Source organism: Lygodium microphyllum, chromosome 25 (genome assembly GCF_053477565.2).
Source record: "Lygodium microphyllum isolate KBCC chromosome 25, Lygodium_microphyllum_v1.1.10, whole genome shotgun sequence".
Taxonomy (NCBI): domain Eukaryota; kingdom Viridiplantae; phylum Streptophyta; class Polypodiopsida; order Schizaeales; family Lygodiaceae; genus Lygodium; species Lygodium microphyllum.
The window spans coordinates 39,632,193-39,659,961 of NC_141159.1; the positions used below are offsets into that span (position 1 = coordinate 39,632,193).

The window sequence follows — 27,769 nt, forward strand, 5'->3', positions numbered from 1 at the left end:
CTGTCCTCCACACTTGGTCATTCATAGGTTCATCCTTTGTAAGTTTCAATATACCCCGACATACAGGGACTCTTCTCCATCCTCCTGTGCTGCCTTTCGTCATTAGCCTAATTCAGTGTCCTCACCAATGCCTTGGGCTGCATGCAGGGACTGATCAGTCCTCTTTTGTATTCAACTTTCATTTGGTTTAGTGCAGATTTTCTCCTTCCACCCTTCTCTTTTATTGCAGTCTTTCTCTTCCCTTCTCTCCAGATGTTCGTGTTTCCTCTTCTATTGCGCATTCTCACAATCTTGTAACATAGGTATATCTCCAAGCTACTTTCAGAGTTTGGTATGGTTGAGTGTAAGCTTATTTCATGCCCCATGGACCCAAAGTCTAAACTTGTTTTGACTAGAGATCTTCTTCCAAATGTCACTCAGTATAGGGGACTTGTCGACTCCTTGATTTGGCTTATTCGTACTCGGCTAGGCATCTCTTTTGCTATGACAATTTTACCTTCTTTCACAAAGACTCCTATATAGGCTCATTGGAGAGCCGCTTTGCACATGCTGTGCTACTTACAAGGGACAAGATCCTATGATATCATGTGTGGAGAGGTAGTCTTCATCATATGAGACCTTTGGTGTGAAGATATGCTAGGTTTTAGACTAAGGGAACACATAATGTATGACCACGACTGAAACACAAAGACTCAGATAGTGACGTGCAAAACTCAAATCCTAAATGTAAAATGCAAAAACTCAAACATAAATAGAGAAGAAAGAGAACTCTAAAGTGAATGAATCAATGTTGTAAATGTAAGAAAGAATGTATAAGATGCTCAAGGGTAGAGTTGTCCAATAGGCAGTGGTTCTCACAGGAGCGGGATGAGGGAGGTGTCAATGTGTGCCGTCCACCAAAGACGGATCCGGAGTGCAATAACAACCAGTTGGAGCAGAGGTTGATGAAGAAAAGTGGTGAAAACACAAAAACGCCTTGATGTAGATGATGGAAGTTGATCGCTGGCTATAGTGGAAGTTTAGGCGGTAGCTGTAGACCACATAGCAGCAGTTGTTGGGGGTTGGATAGCTAGTGGAAGAGGGCTGATGGTTGAAACATGCAAGATAAGGATGGGGCTGAATGGTAGGCAATGTGTCTATTTATAGATTCAAAAGGATCCTCCTATACTAGGGTTTTGCGTGTAGGACATGGAAACTCTCTAGAACTGATTCCCGTTTAATGAAACTTTTGGTAATTTGCTATTTTGGGATTGCTTTAAAGAGCTAATCAATGGGTGATGAATATTTAGCCAAATATGCTCTCTTAGGTCCAAAAGTGGAACTAAGAAGGGATTAGAAGAAAAGCTCAAGCCTAGCTTTACTACAAGGCGTCCCACCCCAAAGTAGCTAGGGCATCGGACAAAGGGTGCACATTGGTTGCCTAGTGGCCTACCAAGACTACATGTGCATAGTGGAGCCAAAGGTGGGAATGGATTGATGAGGAATGGGCATGCTGACCGCATGAATAGCCCATGGAGAAGAGATAGGGGCACATGGAGCAGAAGATGGAAATCCCTGCTGAGTGTCCCACGGAGTGTGTGATGATGCATCATAAGCACGGAATGGGAATCCGTGCATTAGGAAGATTGATAAGTAGAGAGGTGAGTGGCTAGGGGTAGTGAGGGGGATGCCCATCCCAAGCGTCCCAAGGTGAAAAGAAGTGCTCACTTGCGAGAATGTGGAACTCACAGTGTTAAAGGGTGGCGTTTCTCCTAATGATGTACAAGGGTACAAAGGGGTAGAAGCGAGGGTAGATAGAAAATAGTGTGGAGAAAGAGAAAGTGGTAGGTGTGAAGATGGAGGATCCAACTTCTAGTGTGTTGGATGTAGAAGTGGAGTGTAATCCAAGGTTTTAGAATGAAGAAGAGAGACAATGGAGGTGTGGATCAGAAGAGGGTGGCATGGTAGGGATTTGAGAAGGGTGGTTTACATGCTTAAATGAAACAAAAGATGTAGATATACTTGATGGATGTTTGCTCGAGAAATACCACTTAAGGAAGCAGGTGGAGAATGTGGCTATCTAGATAGAAGATTTGGAAGTTCAAGATACTCTTAAGGTGGCTCAACCTCAATGTGATTTTAGGGTAGGCATGGCTCTATGGCCACATGGGCTTGGTGGATCATAATTGCCACTTCTTCCTCATTGGGGATGGGACTTCGTAGGTGGTGAAGACCTTGCATGGCACTTATGCACCCTTGGCAGCTTGGGCTTAGTGAGTGGTGGTTATTTCTCATCTCCAAGTGAAGCAAGTAGTTTCTCAACGGGGGACCGTGCTATGAGTGCGGGAGCTTGAGAAGGAATCTTCTTCTTCTGCTCACAAGGAGATGTGGATGAGATAGTCTTGACATTGCTTTGAGAGTTTGATTCTCTTTTCTTCAATGAGTTACCTCGGCAGTAGCCCCCATCACTATTGGTGGATTTTGGGATTGAGTTAGTTCTAGGAGTGGAACCTCTCTCAAAGTCACCCTATTGGATGAGCAAGGAGGAGCTCGAGGAGCTTTGGGCACAAGTTGAGGGCCTTTGGAGTGGGGACTGATTCGGGTCAGCTCTAGCCCCTTTGTGCTCTAGTCTTATTGTTCAAAAAGTAGGATGGGAGCTTGCCCTTGTGTATGGATTACAGGGCACTCTATAAGCTCATCATAAAAAATTAGTTTCCTTTGCCATGGATAGATGAGTTGTTGGATCAGCTAGCAGGCTTGGTGATTTTGAACAAGCTGGATTTGAAGTCCTGTTATCACTAGATTTGGGTTGCTTCTAGAATATGTTCCAAAGACTACATTTTGGACTTTGTTTGGATTGTTCAAGTTTGTGGTGCTTCCTTTTGGGCCGACAATACACTGCTTACTTTTCTAGACTCATGGCTTGGGTGTTACAGGCTTTTGTATTATTGTTTTCGTTGATGATATCCTATAGCAAGTCTTGAGAGGAGCATTATGATCACTTATGGAAGGGTCTTGCAGTTGTTGTAAGAGAATCAATTTTCTTGAAGCGACCCTTTGTTTTCTACATTGTGTACGTTGTCCTGTTGCCTACTGCCAGTTTCAGTCTGTTGGGACTATTATTTGTGCTTATTTCGAGATCATATATCATTGCACACTCAATTTAATATATCTTCACCTCCAAGTTGGGGGCCCTTGCTCGATCTTTCAGCCTTCATCTTTTTATCCTTCGTTGTCCACTCTCTTTCTACTGCACCTTTACTTTAATCATGGCATTAGAGTGTAGAGTTCATTGCGGAAAGTGAGACTCATTGTGGAAGGTGAAGCCATCTATTTGTGGGGGTATAATTTGGACCCATATTTCCTTGCGGCAAGAAGGTGACCATTTTTTTGGTGTAGCAGTGATTGACACTTCCCCTCATTTGTGATATTATTTGTGGTGGCAGGAGGCTACATTTTGTAGCTCTCCCTTATTATGTTTGTATGATGTCCCTAACCCAAATTCATAGTTTGCTACCATGCACCTTGGAGTGACTTCCACCCTTCCCTTTTTATGTGTTGGGATAATCGGTGCCCTTTCAAATGGATGTTTCACTCGCAAAGGTGGATGGAACCACTTTTGGTTGGGTTTGATTGCGTGTTTTTGTCCTATCAAGCCTGTGTCCAAAAGGGAGAGGGTGGTCCTAGCCAGTTACCTAACTTGCTCTCCTTTAGAGCACCCCCACTCCCAACATAAAACTTGTCGAGCCATTCCAAAATTTAGACTCGAACCAATGGAAGTGCAGACTCCCGTGGTCTCCCTAGGAATACCTTCCTCTCCTTGTTGGCCTGGACGGGGGAAAGCTTATACTCTTGAAGAAGTAAAATATCAATCCGTCTGGCAAGGGATGGCTATAGCTCTTGCTGAACAATCAACTTTCTGGGACCATGCACCGCACTAGTGGAAGTTGTTCATGTTCTAGCATGCAAGTTGTAGACTCATGGAAAGGCTAGTAGTTGCCTATAGTTGCCGAGCAAGCTCTTGTTCGGCATGCACGAAGCTTAGGAGGAAGAGGAATTGTGGGCTTGGCTTGGGCAAGTGGCCTTTCAATCACATCCATTGGTAAGATCTAGTGGGGGGAGAGGGGAGGCTGGAAAGATGATGTTGAGGTGTGGAACTTCAGTCCTGCGCCACTAGTTGATGTCCATCTGACATCTTGGCCATTGTTGTGCTAGAAGTGCTAATCTTGCCTCTCTTAGCCACTGCAAGACATGGTTTGCTACTTGGTCCCTCATGACCTTATCCACTAGAGTTGTCAACAATGAGGCTCTTGAGTGAGAAGATTGGAGGAAGATGGTGTAGTTTGGCCCATTTGGTGGTACGTGGGGTTTGCCACCCCTCGATTTACAAACCACAAAGATTCCCACCTTTAGGGAAAGTAGAAACTCTATGTGTCTCGCCACTCTCATGTATGACCATGGGCCACAATGAAAGAACCGTCATAAGCTGTGCTTGGCCAAGGAAAGTTTGAGGAATTGGCACTGCCACTGAACTAGTGGCGGTGTGTAGGGGGGAGGTCGGTTGTGGACAAGGTGAGCTATTAGGGGTGTGGAGGTCATTGCCCCTTGTGGGGGGAGGTTGCGACCCGGGGGGGGGGGAGGGGTGGCTGTGTTACGGATTGGGGGGAGGGAGGGATGGGGAGTGGACTCTGGTGGGTTTGGGGGGGGACTGGTCTTGGGGAGGGGGCAAATGGAGTGCTGTGTCGCGGGTGGAACAATGGGCTATGTTGCTTGAGTGGGGGGATAGGGGGAGCCTTGTTCTCCTACAAGGGGGAGGGGGGGACATGGTGATTGCTGTGGGGGGCCCCTTTGACAGGACCTGACTCACGGCTCGTGGCCCTTTGCTGGTGAGGTTTGGGGGTATGATGTCAGTTGTGACCAGTCTTGTTTCTTCCCCCTTTGATGCTGTGGAACCCTCATGAATCCCTCCTTATCCACCTGCACAACCGCTTGTTGAGTCGCCCTCGCATCAAAACAAATACACTCCATGGTCTAGTGTCCAAAGATGTGGCATCGCAAGCACTGACTGGGCTTCCTTGTGACAATGATTTGCTGTCTAAAGATGTGCCTATCAGTCTCAATCTATAAAAACTTCGGAATTGTCTTTGTATCTTCCACTGCCACCTGTACTTTTGGAACCCTTGTGGCCGTCAGTGCATCAGCAAAAGAAGGGGGGAGGACCGTGCTGAAGAGGTGCCCAAACTCCTCTACCAACTATTGATATCGACAGCGAGTTGGAAAAAAAGCAAGGTGACCAGATAGCGAGGAAGTTGGTTGTGGAGCTTGAAGTTCTTCTCCATAGCTGCTTCTGCCGAAGTGAGATGTACCATAAGGATACCTTGACCTGTCAATATCGCTTTCATGATCTGTGCAGTACCAATGCGCAGGATAGAAATTAGCCAGTTGGAGAGCTGCACCCTAGATGGAGAGTGCCCAACAACCTTATCGAAGATCACAGTCTCCTCAAGTTCCCTTTCTAGCACGAACAGACAAGAGCTGCTCACCCATGAGGGTGATGTGCAAGGTGTGTGACTGGGGGGCATTTGCAGAGTGCTTTGATGTTTGACTAGGGGGTTTCCATTGTGGGTCTTCACGGGGGATCATCCGAGAAATCTTCCCTTTACTCAAGGGGAAAGGCTGCGTCAAGGGGAGGGGGCAGCAACTGGTGGTTCACCCACCTTGTTTTTTTTGGGGGGGGGGGGGGGGGTATGTAGGGGCGGCCAAATTGGCTTGGCGGCCTGCCTGATCAGAGGAGTGTGTGGATGGGGGGAGGCAGATTGGCAGAAGGGGAGGCACTTATGGAAGCGTGGCGAGGCAAGGGGGAGGGCAGACTGGCGGAAGGGGGGGACGCTGACAGGATGGTGGCGAGATAGGAGGCGGCAACGAAAAGTGCCAAGCTCAAAGGTGCTAGCAGGATGGTGGCAAAGAAAGGGGAGGCGGCAACCTGGGTGGCCCATTTCATGTGCAGCTCACATGATTTGTTCTTCTTGATGACAACGCGATTAGGTTATCCACGTTGTTCAAAAGTTACCAGAGCCTTTTCATGCTTTTGAGACTATTGTCAATGTTGAAAATAAGTTGCCCAAGTACGTGGCTTCCCATAATATACTTCAAGAGGGAGGTCAAACTTCTACTCCCTCCAAGTTAGAGGAGACCCTTGTTTTTAGGGGCCGTGGATGTTTGATGGGGACGTGGCACAAAACGTGGTAACAGTCACAATACTCATGTTTGACACATCAGCTTATTCAGGTTCTTCTTCCTTGCCCGTTGTGGGCACATAGTATTTAGGAGTTTTGCCCCAGATATTTTGCCTTGTCTAGGCATGCCCGTGGACCATTATTGTCCTACAGCTTGTCCAAGTTTGTAGACTTTTGCCTATTTATAGGCTTCCTCTGTACATACATCATTACACTCTGACTCTCTATTTAGTATTCTTTTGTCTTCATCTGGGGGTTGCCTGCTTCATCTTTCTGTCTTCATCTCTTTCTCCTTCCCTGTCTTTTCTCTCCCCACTGCACCTCTGCTTTCATCACAATCACAATTATGTTAAATATTCTTATCAAAGCTTTCATCATCACAATTATGTCAAATATTACTGTCAATTCGGTTTTCAAATGCTCTAAGAGTTAAACTATCTGCTAGCAGCTTTTATAATAGATCGTATTGATAATACTGTTGTCTAATTTTGCATATAGATAGAAAGTTTGCTTTGTAACTGAGAGTTTGTGCTTATCTCAAGTTCTGTTAGGAGCATCATCGGTATTTGGCCAATTTAGAGTTTGAAGCTTTGAAGGAGAAAGTAGAGGGGAAACGACCAGGATATGGAAACGTTTCATGTGTTATAGCAACAACTTTCTCTGCAAATATTGGCATTCTTTATGATGAAGTAATGTCATTTTACAAGGTATGCTATGTAAGTGTTTTGAGTTGTTATTGACGAACTAGCTTGCTTGATTATCCTACTGCTGTAGTGATTTTCACTGAGTTACCTGTGTGAACATGTTGTATCCTTGCTTTAGTAATGCAACTATAAAATCATAGCACATGTTTCATTTGAGTAAAATATACGTTTCAACAAATTCATTTTAGAAGAGTTGTATTTCCACTTTGGATTTGGTTGCCTGTTGCTTATCGACAAGTGGTTGATGCCTTGTCACTTTGTTTGGCATTGCTACAGAAAATGCATTGAACCAAAATTGATTGTTATTACACGTGTCATAGGTGATGCATGAGCCTTGCGAGTTGTGACCAACAAGCCATGTGTGTTAGGTATAGTTGTTAATGAAGGAACAAAGTACATGCATCACCCAAGTGATAGAGCGCACACAGGGCCATATATATCAATACACACTATTTGCAATTTCTGAGTAGCACCAACACACTCCCATCTTTTGAGAAACTAAATCTAAGCATTTTGCCAAGAAAGCATCTCTTGGAAAGTGGTTTTGTAGCACATGTACCTTTGGAAGATCTCACTTCATATCATGCCTTTGTAGGCCTGCTAAGCTCCCAAAATTTAAGTGGCCAAACCATGTATGCCACAACTTTGAAGTTGAAATAGTAGAGGCATCCACTGCCAATGCATTAGAATGGGAGGTTGTAGTCTCTAAAACCTTTTAATAAATTGCCAAGGATGACAATGAAAGCCTCCAAAAGCACTAGAGATGGACAAGAGACCCACCGAGTTGAGGCCTTTTCAGTGCAGAAGGTATAAGGATACTGCAGTCTCAATCAAAATTTTAGCTCTCAAAAGCACATCAAAGGAACAAGATTAGGCCATGGTACATGATACACAAAACCATACAATAGAAGAGGCCATGAATGTCTTTGAAACCTGCGATTTGTGCCCTTTGATCAATGCTTGTTGCATCTTTACCTGTTGCCTTGGTCTCCTAGCATACATCGTTAGTTTTGGAGTGATAAATGGGGCACTTATGCTGATCTTTTGTTGTAGTACTTCATCATAGACTTGTTTTTAGTTTGCATCATGCATATGGATTCATGACTTGCAGCTGTCCTTTATTCTGTACGACATTGAGTGTTTCCTCATGCTGACGTGCTCTTTGCTTGTTTGAGAGAGTTGTCGGTTGGTGGGAACTCTCGCTTGGCTTGTGTGTTGCATTTGTTGAGAGTTAGTGTTTGTTAACATTGTTTTGCTCCCAAGCTCCTCCTTGTGGTCTAAGGTAACTCTATTTTACTGCTTACTTCTTGCAGCATGTTGGGGAGAGGCACTATTTGTACATTACATTCCCAATCAGCCCCAATATGATACATTCACACTTTATGAGCCCCTTCCAAGCATATGTTTTACCATAACTACTGTCACTAACACCATCAGCGAGCTCAAGAACAGTACAGTCAAAGATTGTAATGGCACCCAATGTTTATTGCAACATTGCTTTCACTGATGGCTCCCCCATCCTATGGCTGTGGCTAGCGGACTTGAGATGGGGTTGAACTATTGTACACTCCTTCAAAGATAATTGGGTAATGTGCCATGTCACTGATGGCGAAAGTGCACCTACATGTGAGGCTTTTTTTTTGGGTGGTATGTGAGAGTGTGCATGCACGCATGTGCTGGTGGGGCTACCAAGATGGAGAGGAGTAGAAGTGTAATGTGTGCATCAGAGACCCCCGGGAAGGGGGGTGGGTTTTCGATATCTCTAGGTCTAGCATATGTGGAAGGAGAGTTGGGGATCCTTTTAGAAAATCTCTTCTACCTTTGCCTCCAAATCCACAATGTGGGAAGCATAGTGCCACTATCTACCTGAGTGGCCATTTGAATGAGGCTCAGTGGTTCATTTGCTGAAAGTCTTTTGTGTGCTTTGCCATAGCATTGGATAGGCCCCTTTTCAAAATGAACATCTTAGTAGAACATTCTTGCATACTACAGCTCTGTAGTTGAGTGGCCATCTAAAGGATGCTAAGTGACCATTCAAAGGAGGTTGCATGGTTGTCTATTAAGAGCCTCTATATGCTTCATCATAGAATAGATAAGAACTGAACCTTAAAGGTTACCTTAACCCTCTTTTCAAGGTTAATATTTTGGAAGACATTTCTACTCTTGGTTTGTTGTTTTCCAAGTTGCTGGATAAAGCTGACAGTAACTTTCAGCACATGATGATTTGTTTAGGGGGAAAGCTTGAAAGAGCCCATCCTTCAGTTATGGAAATTAGTGTCACTTTTGCCCTATGTTTTGAAAATGTTAATTGTCGTTTCTATTCTTTGTTTATTATGTAGACTTTTGTACGGCCAGGTCCATAAAAGCATTTGAGTGACAAATGAAGCTGTGCTCACATTGTATGGTTTTTTGTTCAAATGGCTTTCCACCACTATCTAAGAAATAAAATGGTCTCAGCACTGCTACAACATGGAAAGGATTTTCCAGTATGAGGAGCATACTGATCTCTGGATTACTCCAGTATTCACATAGTAATTGAGATGTGCACTAAGTATTTGTGTAATGGAATTTCCACTAAGATTAAGCTTTATGGTCTGTCATCAAAATCTCTTCCTATATTGTTTGTGAATTCAGATAGATGGGTTGTGTGATGAAGTTTTTGGGGACCAGTTAGTGGTGGGATCCCTTGACCTGAATCAAACTGCGAAGTTGCCTGATGAAGTCGTTGGAAATTTTCCACAGGTTTGACCAGTCCTGTCTTGATGCTCGTACCCCTTCTTCTTTGATGCATCTTTCCTGATTGCCAGCTCTACTCATTTCCCACATGTGTAAAGTAATTAAGCTGGCTTAGTAATTGAACTACCGAAAACTTATTATTCCGTAATATGATATGATCTACTAAACAAGACGTTCAAATCTGAAGACTGTTGCTGCTTTTTTAAACTATTGTGGTTGTATACTTTCAAACATACACCTTGAAAACTTTTATGAAGTGGAAGAAAACCCCAAACCAAAACCTTGTGTTTCTCATTTCATTTGACTGGTAAATGATAAAAAAGTTTGATTCCTAGCTGTCACATTTCCCACATTGCAGAAACCTTGCCAGTTATAATGATTTAGGAAAGTATTGAATATACATTTTGTATACTCAGAATGCCAGAACATTATGTCTAAATTTGTGTCAATGCCACAGTCTGAGAAATATTTTATGGGTTTGCTTTAGCCCTTGTTTACTGTGCCATGGAAGATAATTTTTTTTTTCCTGGTTGAGTATAGCAACTGTTTTCCCCTTTTTTTGGGCTACTCAGCCACATACTTGTTGAGAGTCGCGAGCATTTTGTAGCTAGTTCACTGCCTAATTATGTAGCTACAGTGGCCATAACAGACATTGTCCCATGTGCATGAACAAGATGGCAGCAAAGAAATGTTGTAAAGAATCAGAAATGGGAGAGGCAAGAAGCTAGTTTATTTTCACTATTTCAGAACTACAAACTTAGACTCCTGTGCTAGTCTGAGGACCACAGATGCCTAGGCCTCTTCCTCCTAGAGCTCCAGAGGCACTGCACAGCACTATTGTGAGACAGGAGACCAGTTCACCCAGAGGGATCCACATAGAGAGCAGGGACAGACTTTTCATATATCAGAGCCGACTGACAACTAGCCTAGCAGAGACAGAGCCACCCTGCCAGACACCTTCCATTCCATGCCATGGAGTCACACTGGACAGAGCCATTTCACTTCACCGGGCATGAGGGCACTGTCTGCTAGGACCACATCTGAGGAAGCTGCACTGCAACTGGATCAGAGCCATCATCACGAGACATTGGAGACTCATCAACAGGCATTCAGTTGAGCAGCTAGGGACCGTGTCATAGGTGACATCATGTGTAGATCTTGAGATCAGCTAGCCACTTATTTTACTGTTATTTTCACCTTACTGATACTAAGAGAGCTTTTGAAAGCCCAACCAGTTTCTACATGATCTGCAATAGCAACAGTGTTTGCTTCATGAGTTTCTTGAAATTCTTTTGCTACTTTGGTTTGTTCCTTCTTCTTAGAACAGTAGTGAGCTGCATGTCCTGTTTTTCCACAGATTACTTCACTTTTAGTCTACAGACCTTTTCCAAATGATCGATTTACCCATGAGTGTGGGAAGGTTTCTCCTTTAGCTTTGAGTTGGATGCACCCTACGCATACATGGATGACTTCATGTAAAGGTCATGGATACTTCCTCCTAGATAGAGAACTCCACTTTCTTCAATGTAATGCTTGGAATATTCTTCAAAGTGGTAAACGAGATTGCCATAACTTGGGGGAAGGCTCTGCAACAAGATTGCAATGGAAACTTCTTTACTTGTATGCTCTCCAGACTCTATAGCCCATAATTTGAGATGAGAAACTCTTCATTGCGTTTGAGAAGATAGGAAGAGGCATATCAGGTTCCATCTTCAAGCTGAAAAACTCAATAAAGAAGGCACATAAATATTTCCTTTACCTTTAGCTCCACTGAAGGTTCCCTCAAGTGTGTCCCAAGCTTCTTTTACTCACAATCTCCAATGTGATGGGAATATGCATCCTGCATGGTTAATACCAGAGTAGCTGGTGCCTTCTCATCTTTAGAAATTCAATGTTTTCTATAGCTTTAGGGCATTTGTCTTTTCCATTGGCCACATTCTGCCAGCCCTTCTTAGTGAACAAGAACTTGGTCTCCACTCACCAAATGTGATAGTTTGTTCCATTAACCTTGACAAGAGAATACCCTTTTGCTCTTCCATGCTGGTTAGCACTTCAAAAGTGTGAAAAGCATGGATCTAGAGCATGGCAGGAGCTATAGAGGATGGAAGATGAATACACAACTCATGATGACATAGACTTAGATAGACTAATTGTTACACAAGTGAATTAGATTCCAAGATGGAAGCTTGGACTCATAAACACATTCTTGTGTAAGATGGACAATGACATTGACAATGACTCAAAGTGATAGTTCCATTACATTGAAATGAGTGTCAAGTACATGCCTTTATAGCTTTTGGATAGTACCACTCTTCCTCACTTTTGCTTATGGGATTCTAAAGATCTCTTCCTAGAGCATACATTATTTGTCTATCTTCCAGCCTCTTCAAGGCATACGTGTCAAGTATCATTTGCTATTCTCAACACCCCCCCTCAAATGATGAGTTCCTACACTTGTTGGCTTTTGCCCTCTCCTACATGATGACATGGCCCGAGAGACTAGCTCATAGTCAGCCTAGCCAAGTTAAAGCTTGAAACTTTACATTTTTGGTAGGTTTTTACAAGATAACATCCACTATGGGAAAATACAAAGAACTTTTTTATCAAAACGATCTGTTAGAGTTGTTGTAGATAGCAAAAGCATCTTCTTTTTCTTCTCTTTCATTCATGAATTGATTCTGGTGGTGATCATCTTGTACCTGTTGGGCTCTTTTTTTGTGAAAACATTCACTGGCTATATGACAAGTTTTACCACAATAATGACATGTCATTCAATCTTTGTTGTTGTTGTTATTGTTAATGAATCCTCGATCTCTTCCTTTAGCTCCAACAACTCCTTTAGTGTATAAGAGATTTTCCCTAGATGATTGGACACCATCTTTTGTATTCTTGTTCTTTTGTTTATTCTCTTCATTAAGAAGAGAGTGCTCAATATCTTTTTGTGACAAATTAGGTACATTGCTGAGAGTAGAGACAAGATTTTCATAAGGATTCTAGTTTACACTAGCAAGGAGTACAACAATGGCTTCATCTTCATCTATTGTTTTCTTCAAAGTGGCAAGTTGAGTTTTTAGACTTTTGAATTTGTTAATATGCATAGTCATTGAAGTGCTGTCTTTTATGTCAAGCTTATAGAATTGCATTAACAACTTGACCTTAGAGTTTTTGGCTTGACTTCCAAGGATCCTATCAAGCTCATCCCAAGCCTTTTTAGCATCTCTAATGCTAGAGATATGGTGCAATACATCGTCAGACAATCCCTAGGCAATAATTCCTAGTGCTTTATTATTCATCTTTTTTCACTCTTTGGACATTGGTTCTTCAGGCTTTGGTTGGACCCTCCCAAGGATTTTTCCATCTTCACTTTTTTCTTCTTTCTTCTCTTCCTCATATAGGTTCCACAAGTTCTTTCGCATAAGGTGGTACATGGTCTTCTTCTTCTAGACATGAAAGCTCTACCATGTTGATTAGCTTCAAATAACCAGCAAAGGAGTTGTAATTCAATGTGTCAAGAGACACAAGAAGATCAGTGTCAAATTGACACTAGTTGAATATCAATGGATACTATTCTTTGAGCTTAGTGTTGGATGTCGGTGCTTGATCTGCTTCTTGTTTGTTGATTTCTCACGAACTTTGTGGATGACTTTTGAGCTTCCTCGGGCACTTCCAGATTTGCAGCGAACTTCAAAGAGTGTGGCTTAGTGATTAAACTCATTGTTGATAGCTTCAGTGTCAAATAACCAGCAAAGGAGTTGTAATTCAATGTGTCAAGAGACACAAGAAGATCAGTGTCAAATTGACACTAGTTGAATATCAATGGATACTATTCTTTGAGCTTAGTGTTGGATGTCGGTGCTTGATCTGCTTCTTGTTTGTTGATTTCTCACGAACTTTGTGGATGACTTTTGAGCTTCCTCGGGCACTTCCAGATTTGCAGCGAACTTCAAAGAGTGTGGCTTAGTGATTAAACTCATTGTTGATAGCTTCAGTGAGAAGAAACAATGAAAATGTCAAGCTTTGAAGCATTGGCTATGGCTGCCTACAGAGATGACAATTAGGGTTTCACAGATGTGACAGATAGAGAGAGAATTTTGGGGAGCCCTTTCAGCGTGAGATTGCCCAAATGGGGGTCTTCAAACGCCCCACAAAGATCTAGAGAATCATGCCTTGTGCTGGATGCTGGATCAAATCGAATCCCTGCGTATGAAATCTATGCTAGATTCACGTATTTCTGCAATGCTAGGTCCTGTAGCGCACAATGTTGATGTTTTACGTAACGAGAAGGAGTGCCTCAAGTTGGGAAACAACTCTCTTGAAGAGAGCATGAAGAGATATGGTGGGTGCAGGTTGGCTAAGGCAGACACAAGGTCAAGATGAAGGTGAAGTTGAAAATGGAGTCATGAGCTGGATGTGAGCTAGACAAAGATGACCAGGGGAGGAGAAAGACTAGAGAAGCAGTGTATGGAGCTATGCCATGCTCAACTGAGCTCTGGTACCATGTGAAAAGCATGGATCTAGAGCATGGTAGGAGCTATGGAGGATGGAAGATGAATGCACAAATCATGATGACATAGACTTAGATAGACCAACTGTTACACAAGTGAATTAGGTTCCAAGATGGAAGCTTGGACTCATAAACACATTCTTGTGTAAGATGGACGATGACATTGACAATGACTCAAAGTGATAGTTCCATTACATTGAAATGAGTGTCAAGTACATGCCTTTATAGCTTCTGGATAGTACCACTCTCCCTCACTGTGCTTATGGGATTCTGAACATCTCTTCCTAGAGCATACATTATTTGTCTATCTTCTAGCCTCTTCAGGGCATACATGTCAAGCATCATTTGCTATTCTCAACAAAAAGAAAGTTGAATGAAGAGCAAAAGCTTAGTGGGAAAACCCACTCTTGTAGGAAAAGGTTTCCTAGTGAGAGTTGTAATGGAAAAATCCACTATAAATAGAAGAGAGATGCTTCGTAAGTAGATGCCTTTTATCATCTAAGTTGATGATCACAATGGCCTCCAACTTCTCTTTAGCAAATCACTCTTGGTGCAGCAAACTATTTCCATCTTCAAAAAGATGAAGCATGTTGCAAATGGTTGTGTCCTTGTGGATGAACCACTTCTTCTTCAAGTTTGATGTCTTCTCTATCTTGATATACTTTGGTGTAGCCTTCTCGTAAAGCTTCACTTGATATTTTGATTTTTGTGCTTGTGGAGCTGGTCATAATGATCAAGGCTAAGAGATTTGGGGTAGAAGAGAGCAAGTTCAAGAAGTAAAGCTTGCATAAAACCCGCTATGGCTGCCTGACACACTCTTTGTAAATCTGTTCTAGAGGGCAGCGGAGAGAATTTGCAGAAATGCTTTTAGGTGAAGACAAGCAACTAATAAGCCTACAAAGGCCCCAAGGGTAGCTCAGACGGATTCAAGCCAAGGAGAGAAAATGAGCAGTATGAACAACAGATGGGCAGAATTGTGTCTATTTTAAGGAGACACAATTTTGCGTTCGGGTGTGAACACACCCTTATACTTGTACTGTATATATATTATCAAAACCTAAAAAGTGGTATACTAGTCTTTGTACCGAACATCAAGTGTGTCGTGCTCATCTCCTCTCTACTGCTCTCCACTCTCTGTGTGTGTTATCTGTCGCATTCACTCTCAGCTCAGTAAAATCTCCATCAAACTGGTATCAGAGCTCAAGGAGTGCACTCTTCTCAAAGCTGGACATGCTAGTCAGGCGACCTCAAGTGAGAGGTGTCGGCATCAGTAGTCAGCACTCAGCAGGTGCATGTGAGAGTCAACATTCGACTACCTGACAGAGGTAGTCGGACCAATAGGCGTAGCAAGTAGGGGACCAACGGGCGGCAGCTTTGTCAATGCCTGCTGCAGGCTGCAAGCGACAGGTCGGCGCAGGTCACGCAGGACCTGCACGCGACCAGGACCAGGTGGTGGACAAGACGGGTCTAGCGGGCGCTCCGATGGGACAGACTGTGACCTGTTCGATAGTTCACCCGTGACCAAACGTGCCACTCTACCATTGAGCTCTCACTGTCAACCAACTTGTTCTTTAACATTGAGAAGCTGAATTCAGCATATGCAATGTGGCAAAGGCTTGAAGAATTGTATGCTCAGAAAAGTGCAGCCAGCAAGGTTTATTGGCTGAAAAAACTGATGGACTTTCGCATGAAAGAAGGTACAGCCATGTTTATACATTTAAATGAGTTTAGCTCAGTTTTCAATCAGCTGGTTGCATTGGATTTCTATATTGATGAAAAGTTCAAAGCTACTTTCTTGCTATGCACTTTGCCTGAAAGTTGGGATTCTTTCAGGACAGCTTTGAGTAATTCGAATGCTCAGTTGTTATACTCCGATGTAGAGAGTTCTTTACTGATGGAAGAACTCAATAGGCAGAATAACTCAACAAACAAATCTTCTAATGCATTACACACTAGAGGTTGATTTCAGCACGAGCAGAATTGAAAACAAAGCACGCAACAAATCTCGTGGAAAAAATGTGGAGTGCCATCATTGTGGCAAAAAAGAGTACTACAAACGTGATTTCTTTCAATTGAAGAAAGAGAAGGGCAAGAACAAAAACATTGAAGCCAACAAGGCTGAAAACAAGGACAGCCAGCCCACCAAAAAGAGCAATGTGAAAATAGAAGAGGTTAATGGAGTCACTCATGACAATGACAGTGATGGTGATGTACTTCTTGCTTCTTCTTTGAGTGCACATGCATTGATTGCAAATTTTGAGGATGATATGCACACTTGGATACGTGATTTAGGTGCATCCTTTCATGTCGCATCACATCATGAGTGGTTCTCTAACTACAATTGTGGTGTACGTGATGTTGTCCACTTGGGGGATAACTATGCATGTAAAATTACAGGCATTGACAGTGTGAAACTGGAATTTCAGCATGGCTCTGTGTTTGTTTTGCATAATGTGAGACATGTACCTCAGCTCAAGAAGAGCTTGATAAGCATAGGGCAACTAGATGATGAAGGCTATTGCACTACATTTGAGGATAGCAATTGGAAAATCTATAAGGGTTCTTGCATTGTTGCCAAGGGGTCCAAAAGTGATACATTGTATCCTTTGCATGTATCTAGTGTGTGTGACCATCTAGTCGCCATAACTAAGTAGCCAAGTGTTTCTTTGTGACATAGCCAGTTGGGACACATGAGTCAATCTAGAATGAAAGTGCTCTCTTATTTGGGTTATTTACCGTCTTTGAGGTATGCTGATTTTGAACAATGTGATCATTGTATTTATGGTAAACATGCTCAAACGTCACACAAAAAATCTATTTCTTTAAAGTCTTCACCCTTAGAGTTGGTACATTCAGAAGTATGTCAAATGCTAGGATTATCTTTAGGGGGGAAGAAGTATTTCATTACCTTTGTTGATGATGCGACACGCAAAGTCTGGGTTTATACAATCCGGAGGAAAGACGAGGCCTTGGATAAATTAAAAAAATTCTTGGCACTTTCTGAAAATCAAACCAACAAGACATTAAAATGCCTTCGCTCTGACAATGATGGGGAATATGTATCCAAAGCCTTTCAAGACTTTTGTGACAACAAAGGGATTAAAAGGGAGTTTATTGCCCCTCATAATCCGCCCCAAAATGGTGTTGCAGAGCGTATGAACAGGACCATTCAAGACAAGGTTCGTAAAATGCTGTCACATGCTGCTTTATCCTATGGATTTTGGGCAGAGACTGTTATGACAGCTATACACTTGATTAATCGGTCACCAAACAGGTCTTTGGGGGAAGGAAGTCCCTCAAGAAGAGTGGTTGGGGAAGTACCTTCGTATGCTCACTTGAGACTGTTTGGATGTGAGGAATTTGTGCACATTTGCAAGGAAGAATGCAATAAACTTGAGCCAAAAACTAGTAAATGTATTTTCCTAGGATAGGGTGATGAAGGTGAGATGGGATATCGATTATGGGATCCCAAGAAAAGAAAAGTAGTATGCAGCAATGATGTCATCTTCTGGGAAGATTACATGCACAAATAGCCCGAAAGAACAGAGGAGGTCAGAAGGGTTGTATTCCGGGAAGATGTACCCATAGGACAGCAAAGAATGCTTGTGAGACAGTAGTAAATATTTGCTATAATGTCCTTGAAAATGTACATAATGATTTTGAAAATGATCAGCAGGATCTTACCCATAATGTCCCACAAATTCAGCAAGAACATGTGCCTTTGGATCAACCTAAACCAGGTGTATAGCATGCTGAATTTGCAGAACAAGCTGTTAATGTAGATTTGCAGGCTGAACAGCAAGCCAACAAATCTTGATCACTGGGTCCGTAGGTCGACCAGAGTGCAAAAACAACCAAATAGATTTGTTCCTGGTCTAAACTATGTGGTTGATTATGTCATGTTAATAGATTGTGGTGAACTGTCATGCTTCCAGGAAGCAATGGACAGACAAGATAGCAAGAAATGGCACAAAGCAATGCTATCAAAGATGGAATCCCTCAAGAAGAATGACACTTGGGATTTGGTGTATTTTCCAAAAGGACAAAAAGTGCTATCCTGCAAATGGGTTTACAAAATGAAAGTCACTTCTAGTTCTTTGCCAAAGTATAAAGCACGCTTGGTTGCTAAAGGATACAAGCAATAACATGGAATTGATTTTAATGAAGTCTTTTCTCATGTAGTCAAAATGACTACTTTGCGAACCGTCTTAGGTCGGGTTGCATCGATATGAAACTCATATAGATGGATATAAAAACCTCCTTCTTACATGGTGATCTCCATGAGGAGATCTATATGCAGCCTGACGGTTTTGTTGCAAAGGAAAAAGAGCACATGGTATGTAAACTCCACAAGAGTTTGTATGGGTTGAAGCAGCCACCACGAGAATGGTATCACAAATTTGATACATTCATGCAATCTCAGGGATTTCATCGTTCTCAAGTCAATCACTGCTTATACACCAAGAAGGTAGCGGATGACAGCCTTATTCTCTTGGTTTTGTATGCGGATGACATACTAATTGCAGGCAAGGATATTCATGCCTTGGACTTCTTAAAGTAGAGTTTACACAATAGCTTTGATATGAAAGATCTTGGTGAGACAAATCACATTTTTGATATGCGTATACTCAGAGATAGATTAAAGGGTCTTCTTTATCTATCACAATAGGAGTATGTCATGAAAGTTCTACAGCATTTCAATATGGAGGGGGGGAAAGCCATTAGTGTACCATTGCCTCCATATGTGAAAATTAGTGCAGATGACAGCCCTACATCAGATGATGGAAAGGATGAAATGACCAAGATACCCTATGCTTTAGCTATTGGTAGCTTATGTATGCTATGGTTGCTACACGTCTTGACATTGCATTTGCGGTGGGAGTGGTTAGCAGATACATAGCATATCCTGGCAAAAAGCATTGGGAAGCAGTGAAGGGTATCATGAGATATCTTAAGGACACAAAGGATTTGTGTATTTGTTTTGGTAAGCAGAAGCCATCTATTGTCGGTTTCACGGATGCAGACTATGTTGGCCATCCTGATTGCAGTAAGTCTACTTAAGGATATGCGTTCATGTTCACAAGAGGAGCAGTCTCTTGGATATCTAGGTTGCAAGAGTGTGTTGCATTGTCTACTACAGAGGCAGAATATGTCGCTGCTACGAAGGTATTCAAAGAGGCTTTATGGCTTTCATGTCTGGTGAGAGAGCTTGGTATTACACATAGTACGAGGGAGTTTTGGAAACGGGGAAAACGGAAACAGGAAAAACTAGAGTTTCGGAGTTTCGGCCAAATTTTGGAGATGGGGAAACAATGTTTCGGATTGTACACTAAAAAAAGCGCAGTATTATGTGGGTATGTGAATATATCAATGCCTATAACAACATGTAGCCAAATTTCATACAAAACTTTGAGTCTTTATGTCAAATGATTGAAATGATGATTCATTACACATTTTACAACTCATGAGTCACGACTCACGAGTGAAGATTGAGGAGTCAAGACTAAGGACTCAATGGTTGAAACTTAAGACAACTTAACACAATTAAGACTCAATATTCAAAACTTGAGGCAACAAAATGAATTAGAATTTATGACTCATGAATAATCTATGATATAAAGAGCAGTGAAGATTGACATTAAGAACAATGGAACAAAAATCAAGATGCATAATAAGCGGGATCAAGATACAATGATACATGTAACTATGTCATGTGAATAATCTGTCAAAACTCCAAAGTCCAATGAGGCTATAAGTATCAATATCAATGAACAACTGGCAACTCTAGCATGGACTCTACATTGCCAAATTGACTCCTGTATATCAGGAGTCATGACTCATTACGACTCTGAGAATCTGTGCACCATCTCCTCGTCTGTGACTTTGAGGACCCTGATCAAGAAGTTAATGAAGCAGTCTTAGTCTCATCCTCAGACTGCGGCTTTGACTCTACCTGTGATGCACGACCATGTGTGACCCTCACTCTAACCTCCTCTGTGCACGAGTCTCATGCATTGATGACGATAGCTCCTCATAGAGCATGGAGTAGATTGTCAACATTCACCTGTAAAGGTGAACGAGACAAAAATATATCATATGAGAGGAGATTTAATATGTTCAATGTTCATACATATCACAATTTACAATCCAACTTCCAAGCAAATTAGCAATGTTAAGTGTCAAGGACTCAAGGTTAAAAAGTTAATTATACATAATACTAATCATTACTAATTTACCTGTGAAGACTCAGGGGACAAAGCGGTTCTCTCAAGAAGCTAGAGATTGCAATGGCAAAACACTAAACGCTCCAGCTGGGTAGTTGTGAGTTTGTTTCTCTTTTTGGTGTGGAAGAGGATCCATGTGCTCTAATTTCTCTCACCAGGCCTTGGACTACAATCTTGCGAGAGGATCCGAATGACAATGCGTTTCTATTCAAATTTAAGAGATTAAGGTTAAGTAATTGGCAATTGCTAATATGCAAGTTGCAAAATCAACATTTGAGTGGGCAATAGATTATAGAACTTGTTACCTAAGTTGAATAATGTACTAGATAATCAAGATTCAAAATATAAAAGTCACCAATCACATACCAAAGTAGGAGCACAATTGCCGTATTTCTCCCACCAAGAGACAGGCTGAAGCTGTGTCTTTCGAAGCCTAGCCAAAATGAAGAAGATGATTGCGGAATGCCATCAAATCATCCTCTACTTTTCTCATCATATCTATATCATCCCTTGTGAGGTGCCTCATATACTCCATGAAGCCCTCCTCTAACTCCTCACTAGTGTACTACTTCTCGCTACGCCAAAGGGAATGTAAGATATATGTGACAACATGGATTGGTTTATGAAACCAATCCCATCGTGCATTTCACACTGCATGAATCTCATTGACCCTATACATAAAATAAGTTAAAAACTTAGAAGTTAGAATAATGATCAATCATCAAGGAGTCGTTAATACCAAATAATTACACGTATAAAAGTTAAACAAAACTTACTTATCTTGGGAAAAAAAGCTGTTGCGAAGCAAGGCCTTACCAATTTCATCCATATACTCATATAGAAGCTCCAAAGTACTCCCCTTCATATTAGTGATGCGTAATACAGTGTAAATAGAAGTGAGACTTTTCACCAATGCTCTGTCTCAATCCACTAACTCTCATTCAAAATATTGCGCTTAAAAGCACAAGCCTTTGGAGACTCTCTCTCACTCCATGTGAGCCATTCTTGGTATGCAATGGTCCGTATCAAATTTGGACGGACTCATATTAACCTCTCCAATATAATAAATATATAAGTAAATATAGTGGTGGAGGGCTTCAATAGCTCAAGTATGCTAATGGCTCGAAACATACTTGTGACGGATGGTCTCTTCTTTACAAATCTTACCATGCTTGTTGCCGTCTTGAAAATGTCATCCACCCAAGATATTTACCCAATATCTTCAATAAGCAAGTCAAGGCAATGGGATGCACATGGAGTTCATACTATGCTAGAAAACTCCTTCTCAAGCATACGTCCCATAGACACACAATTGCTTCCATTATCTATCACCACATGCACCACATTTTGGATTTCTGTCCATGATGACCTGTTGTATGTGCTCCCAAATGAAAGCTCATGTGATGGTAAGACCTGAGGCAGAGACATCAATGGCCTTAATGAACATGGTGCCTTTACATGAAGATACCAAAACATTGTAAACATTCCTTTGGCGCATATTTGACCATCCATCGCATAATATTGTGTATCCATATTTCACCCATGTCTCCTTCAAGGGCTCCAATTGAGCCTCTATGGATGCTTTCTCCTTTCGAAGCTCCTATGTGCGTAATGCATTTGTGGAGGAGCCTTTCCACTCACACCTTATACGGCTTATTGCCATGATTGTCTTCTTCCATTGATGTGTAGTGGCCACATTGAAAGGGGTAGCACACCGAATAAATAAGCGTGTGAGTTCTCTAGTTGTCTCCATAATTGCTTGCCTCTGAAGTCCTGCATGGACACTTGCACCATGCAAGGAGCCCTTTTGCCCACCACTACTAGAAGATGGCAACGGAGTCCTTTTTGCACTTGGACCTGATACGGATATGGATGTACTTTTTTTTGATGGGCCACTGGCACCTCCAATTTGGCTAGCGCAACTAGGCCCACTAGCCTCTCTTTGCCCCTCTTGTGCTTCATTAGCCCAATGTGGTATTGGATGAGAGGATTTATCCTCTTCTAGCTCAATACCCATACGCTTTCGGCACGAAAGATGGAGACTTACTGTTACTTCTGCTTGCACATTTGCGCAAGGCCCGATGTCTTTGTTGGGAACGCATGCCAAGTGGTCTTTCACGCGCGTTATGCTCCCCGATTTCTCCAATCCACAATAGTTGCACTGCCACTTCTTTGATCCACCGGAGCCCTCATATCTTTTGATTGGAGTGACGTGCCTTCAATATGGGTCCGGTGCCATGATATGATGATTAGCCTTTAGGACCTAGATAATGGATTAAAGAAGAAGAAGGAGGAGAAGGAGGAGTAGGAGTAGCAGTAGCAGTAGCAGCAGCAGCAGCAGCAGTAGCAGCAACAGCAGCAAAAGAAGAAGAAGAAGAAGAAGAAGAAGAAGAAGAAGAAGAGGAAGAGGAAGAGGAGCCCTGCTTTTCATGGAATCTTGCCTTTCACTCAAAGACAAAGCACATATAGGTGAAATATCACTTTATCAGGGATGTACTTGATAGCAAGGGCATTGAGCTTGTCAAGGTACATACTTGATCTTGCCTTTTACCATGCTCAGGTGTGAACACACCCTTACACTTCTTGTACTTTATATATATTATTAAAACCTAAAAAGTGATACACTAGTCTTTGTACCAAACATCAAGTGTGTCATGCTCACTTTTCTCTCTACTGCTCTCCACTCTATGTGTGTGTGTTATCTGCACATTCACTTTCAGCTCAATAAAATCTCCATCATGTTGGATGTGTAGATGATGAATATCAAGGTTCAAATTAACAAAATTGAGCACCTTGATGCAGGGCAGATACCTACAAGAGGGTTTTGAAATGATAAAGCAGATCTGAAGATATTGGTTCTCCATCTTCTCTAGATAGGTGAATAGCTAGGTGAGATAAACAAGAGGATCAAATTTGAAATGGATAAATCTACTAATCATGCATGGATTAAGCCCAATGGAGATGCTAAGCTTATCAATGATGCTCCCCTTGCTTTGATACCATGATGGAAATGAAATGGACATCAAACTCTATAAGCTAAAAAGGATCTAGTTTGTTTGGAGAGCTCCTTGTGTAATAAGCTATTGTGACCGTTGATGTGTCTTTCTTGTGATGACGTACGAGCGAGACAGTAGGGTTGGTGGGGAGGAACACGGAGTGAACTCGGCAAACATGGAGAAGAGAAGAAACTTTGATGAATGGAATGATGAAGTTTTGAATCATGGAGTGAATGTGATACAAGGGAACGAGGGTCCCGTAGCACAAGGAAGATAATGAAGACAGCCACGAACCACGAACCACAATGTCCTTCTAAAGGGGTGTGAGGATAGTGGAGAGATCGGAGAGAAGAGGCGACGGACTGAATGAATCAACCGTGGTGAATGAATGAGAGAGTGGCCTATAAATAGACATAGTCAGTCTAGGATGGCGCCCCTTTTTGGGGCTGCAAACCCTAAACGCAAACTCTAAACGCAAAATACAGAAACGCAAAAAACGCAAATTGCAGGTGAAGGGTGAAGGGTTTCTCAACACCCCCTCTCAGGCCCAAAAAGGGGAACGAGAGAAGAGTGAGGTTGAGATGCAATGCTACATGCTGAAGAATGCTCATGCAACAGGTGCCACTTGGATAGTGTCCCTCGTGGGAAAATTGTTCACTTGTCCAAGCGCCCGAGTACAAAGATGATGAAAACATGCAATGCATAGGAGGAATGTTGGACTTTGTGTGGTGTTGAGAATCATAAGGATATGCCCGTACTCAATCTGGGGAGGTGGCTCCATGCTGACCAAGTGACCAAGGCAAGAAGAAGATCCACCTTGTAATCTGAGAATACCACCTGAAAGGAGACCCGAAACTCAACCTCGGGAGAGAAGCCACTAGCTCCGTGCATCCATGCTAGAAGGAATACGAAGGCCTAGTCACCAAGTTGTGGTGAAGATCCAAGGGCCCCGATCTAGGTAGACCCTCTAGATTCTAGGTATCGGTAGAAAAGATGACTGGTCGAAGACAGCCACCCCAAGAAAGTAGAAGATGGGTGAAGAACTTCATGTGGAGTAGGTTCCCCCTCGGAGGTGGGAGGTGGAGGGGCCCCCGCTGAAGTCGAATAAGAAGTAGATGCCCCCTTTGAGAGCCAAGAAATAACATCCCCCTCTGAATCCCCCTCTAAAGTAGATAGGGAATCCAAAAACTTATGGATCACGGACTCCGAAATGACTAATGATGAAGTAAGTACCGTCGGTCGTGCCGAAGAAGGTATATGGGGTGCTGAAGAGCTCCCAGAGGTAGCCTCTCGAACCTGAGTAGTCGATGGTGGGGAAGGGTAGGGCTCAGAATGAGCAAGAGGTGGGTAACATTTGCTGTCTCTAAGTGGAGCGGATTGTGTAGCCAAAGAAGAGGAAGAAGTCAAGCAGCCACTGTCTCTCGAAGGAGCGGATTGACGAGGAGACGGTATCAAATAATCACTGTCTCTCAGTGGAGTGGAGTGCAGAACCGCAGGTCGTGGAAGCCACTGTACCTGAAAATAAGTGGGAGAAGATTGTCGCTGGAATTGTGACGATCTCCAAGAGGTTGTAGCGCCAATCGATCCTCCATGTGCTCGAAAGGACTTAGTGCGCATCGGATGCGTCTTATTGCCTTGAGTATAGTACTCTGATAGCCGATGTAGAATAATCTGTGTGGCCCAGAAAGGAGAGGTGGCACAAGGAGTGCTTGGTGGAAGATGCATATACTCTGGGGGGGTGGGGAGCAAAGGTTGAAGTCGGCAAGCATCGGTGGTGTGTCCGGTGATGCCATAGTAGGAGCACCCAGTAGCTTGGTCATCTATTGGTAAAGAAGCCATGGATACTAGTGTGCCTTGTTGAAGAAGGAAGAGGTCAGCCACCACGAACCACGAACCGCAATGTTCGCCTCAAGGGATGTGAGGATAGTGTGAAGCACGAATTGCAATGTCCGTCTCAAGGGGTGGGAGGATAGTGGAAGGGCTAGAAGTGAGTTGCCAGTGGGAGGAGGATGTGACTGGCAGTAAGAGACTGAATCAGTAGAAAAACACAGGTGAGGAGAGAGAAAGACTAAAAACGTAGGCAGGATAGCCCGTAGGAGAGAAATACTAAAAACGTAGGCAGCAGGTGAGAGAAAGACTAAAAAACGCAGGTAGGACAGCCTGCAGGAGAGAGAAAGACTAAAAACGCAGGAAAAAAACAACAGCAGCAGTCAATTTGCTGAAATCAGCTCGGAACAGTGTGTGATAGGCTGGAAACAGGCGCCAGAGTGTTCTAGACAGCAATGGCCAGCTTGGACCGCGATGTTCTCCGCATCCAGGGTATGGACAGCAAGCTGAAATACCTGAAATCTACAAAAACGAGATTTTGATGCAGCCGAAGAAGAAGAGAAGTGGATGCCAAACCCGCCACCGGTCTTTGCCTTCATTGGAGTGGAGGATCTTTGCCGCTGTTTGAGCAGATCCAGCTTTAATACCATGTCAAAAGATGACGTACCAGCGAGACAGTAGGGTTTGCGGGGAGGAGCACGGAGTGAACTCGGCAAACATGGAGAAGAGAAGAGAAGAGAGAAGAAACTCTGATGAATGGAATGATGAAGTTCTGAATCATGGAGTGAATGTGATACAAGGGAACAAGGGTCCCGTAGCACAAGGAAGATGATGAAGACAGCCACGAACCACGAACCGCAATGTCCTCCTGAAGGGGTGTGAGGATAGTGGAGAGGCTGAAGAGAAGAGGCGATGCACTGAATGAATCAACCATGGTGAATGAATGAGAGAGTGGCTTATAAATAGGCATAGTCAGTGGTGGTGACACTAGGTACTAGGCATTAATTAATTATTTAGTGCGTGCCCAAGGGTCAATTAAGGTTGGGGACCACTTGGGGTTGCAAATGGCCTAGCTAATTAAATTGTGGATGGGCACACCTAATTTTGGGCAGGGTAAGAAGGGTTGAAATTAATTTTCAAAATAAATTAATTCTGAAAATTGTTGGAAAATGGGATTAGAAGGCTGCCACTTGGCCAAAATACCCATGCTATGGGGGAGAAGGCTGGTTGGGGGATTGCAGAGCCTCATTTAGTTGATCTAAGCTGTGTGAGAGAGGTAGGTGCTACTCGTTAGAATTTGGAGCAAAGAATAGCCATTGGGGACTGCATCATTTGGGCTCCAACCAGCAAGTGTCTGCATTAAATGCAGATTAGGGCGGTCAGCAAGCAGTTTTGAAGGTTTTCTTGTGTGGAAACTCTGATTTTTCTCTCTCCTCAGCATTCTCTCACCTTCTCCAGCCATTTGAAGGTGCTCTCGGCCAGATTTGGTGGGCAACAGTGAGATTTCTATTGTAAACCCTAATTCTCAATGAAAATTAGGGTTTAGCAGTCACCTTGGGACCCATGCCAGTAGTTAGAGACATAGTACACTGAAATCAGTGGTTGGAATTCAAGGAATCGCTAGGGATTTCAGATGCCTGCCCATCCCATTTGATTTGGGGCAGCATTTGGTCAATTAGGGGTCCAATTTGTACAAGTCCTAGGTAAAGATCAAGGGGAAAATGACTTGCTGATCGGTTGTGATAGCAAGAGGCCTTTGGATCAATGGAGGAGATCAAGAAGCCTTAGTCATACTCTATCCAATAGCAATACAAGTTAAAGAAATGCCGCAAGGGGCACTAGTTTTGGGGCCAACAAGGTGTCCAATGTCCAAGAATGTTATGGTGAAGTGTGCGCTGTCAGTGTATGTTTATTTGTTAATTGTTGTAATTAAGTGCTTGATTAGGTTTTACCACCCTCTTTGAGAAGGAAGGATGGTTTTAGCTACCACCATTGTCTCCCCAAGCTACTATTTGTGCATCTTGGCATACTGTTTTTGGTCAAGTCTACATCTCCCATGCTTGGCTGCTCCCATCTCATTGCTGCTTGCTTGTAGGCGCCACTTTAGCCTCCATATGCTGCCCTATCATTACATCACACTACCCTTGCTTGTGCAACATGATATTTCCAAAAATTGATGTGTTTCATTGTGTCAAGATCTCTACAAAAATTGTCAAGTGTTTCCTTGTTTATGGGCTTGTAAGAAACTGAGACAATAGGCTTATGAGGAAGTGAGATAAATGGCTTGTGAGGAACTATTGGTTATGGTATCCAAGCCTTTTCTTTTCTTTGTTTGGTTTATTGCTACATAACATGTTTGATTGTTGCATTAGAATTTCATCAATATTCCTTTCTTCTTTGTTTGTCCTTGCTTGCTTGCATTATTGTATGCCCTCCACTACATCTTCTTAGACCATGTATTCCCTACTTGCTTCCATCATCATTGTCCACCTACTGTGCCATAGTTGACTTGTTCACACCTCTTCCCTTCCTTCTTGGTACCATTCCCTAGACTTTTGGTTAG

The 27,769-nt window shown here is 42.7% G+C and overlaps 1 protein-coding gene across 1 annotated transcript in view; it reads left to right on the forward strand.

Annotated features, from left to right (window-relative positions):
- Positions 1 to 5,915: 5,915 nt before the first annotated feature.
- The window catches only part of LOC148014113 (Acyl-CoA N-acyltransferases (NAT) superfamily protein), a 32,209-nt gene continuing 10,355 nt past the window's right edge, over positions 5,916 to 27,769 (forward strand). The window contains exons 1-2 of the mRNA XM_087666271.1: positions 5,916 to 6,922; positions 9,554 to 9,661. Coding sequence (XP_087522397.1) covers positions 6,908 to 6,922; positions 9,554 to 9,661 — 123 coding nt within the window. The 5' untranslated portion in view covers positions 5,916 to 6,907. The remainder of the gene's footprint in view (positions 6,923 to 9,553; positions 9,662 to 27,769) is intronic.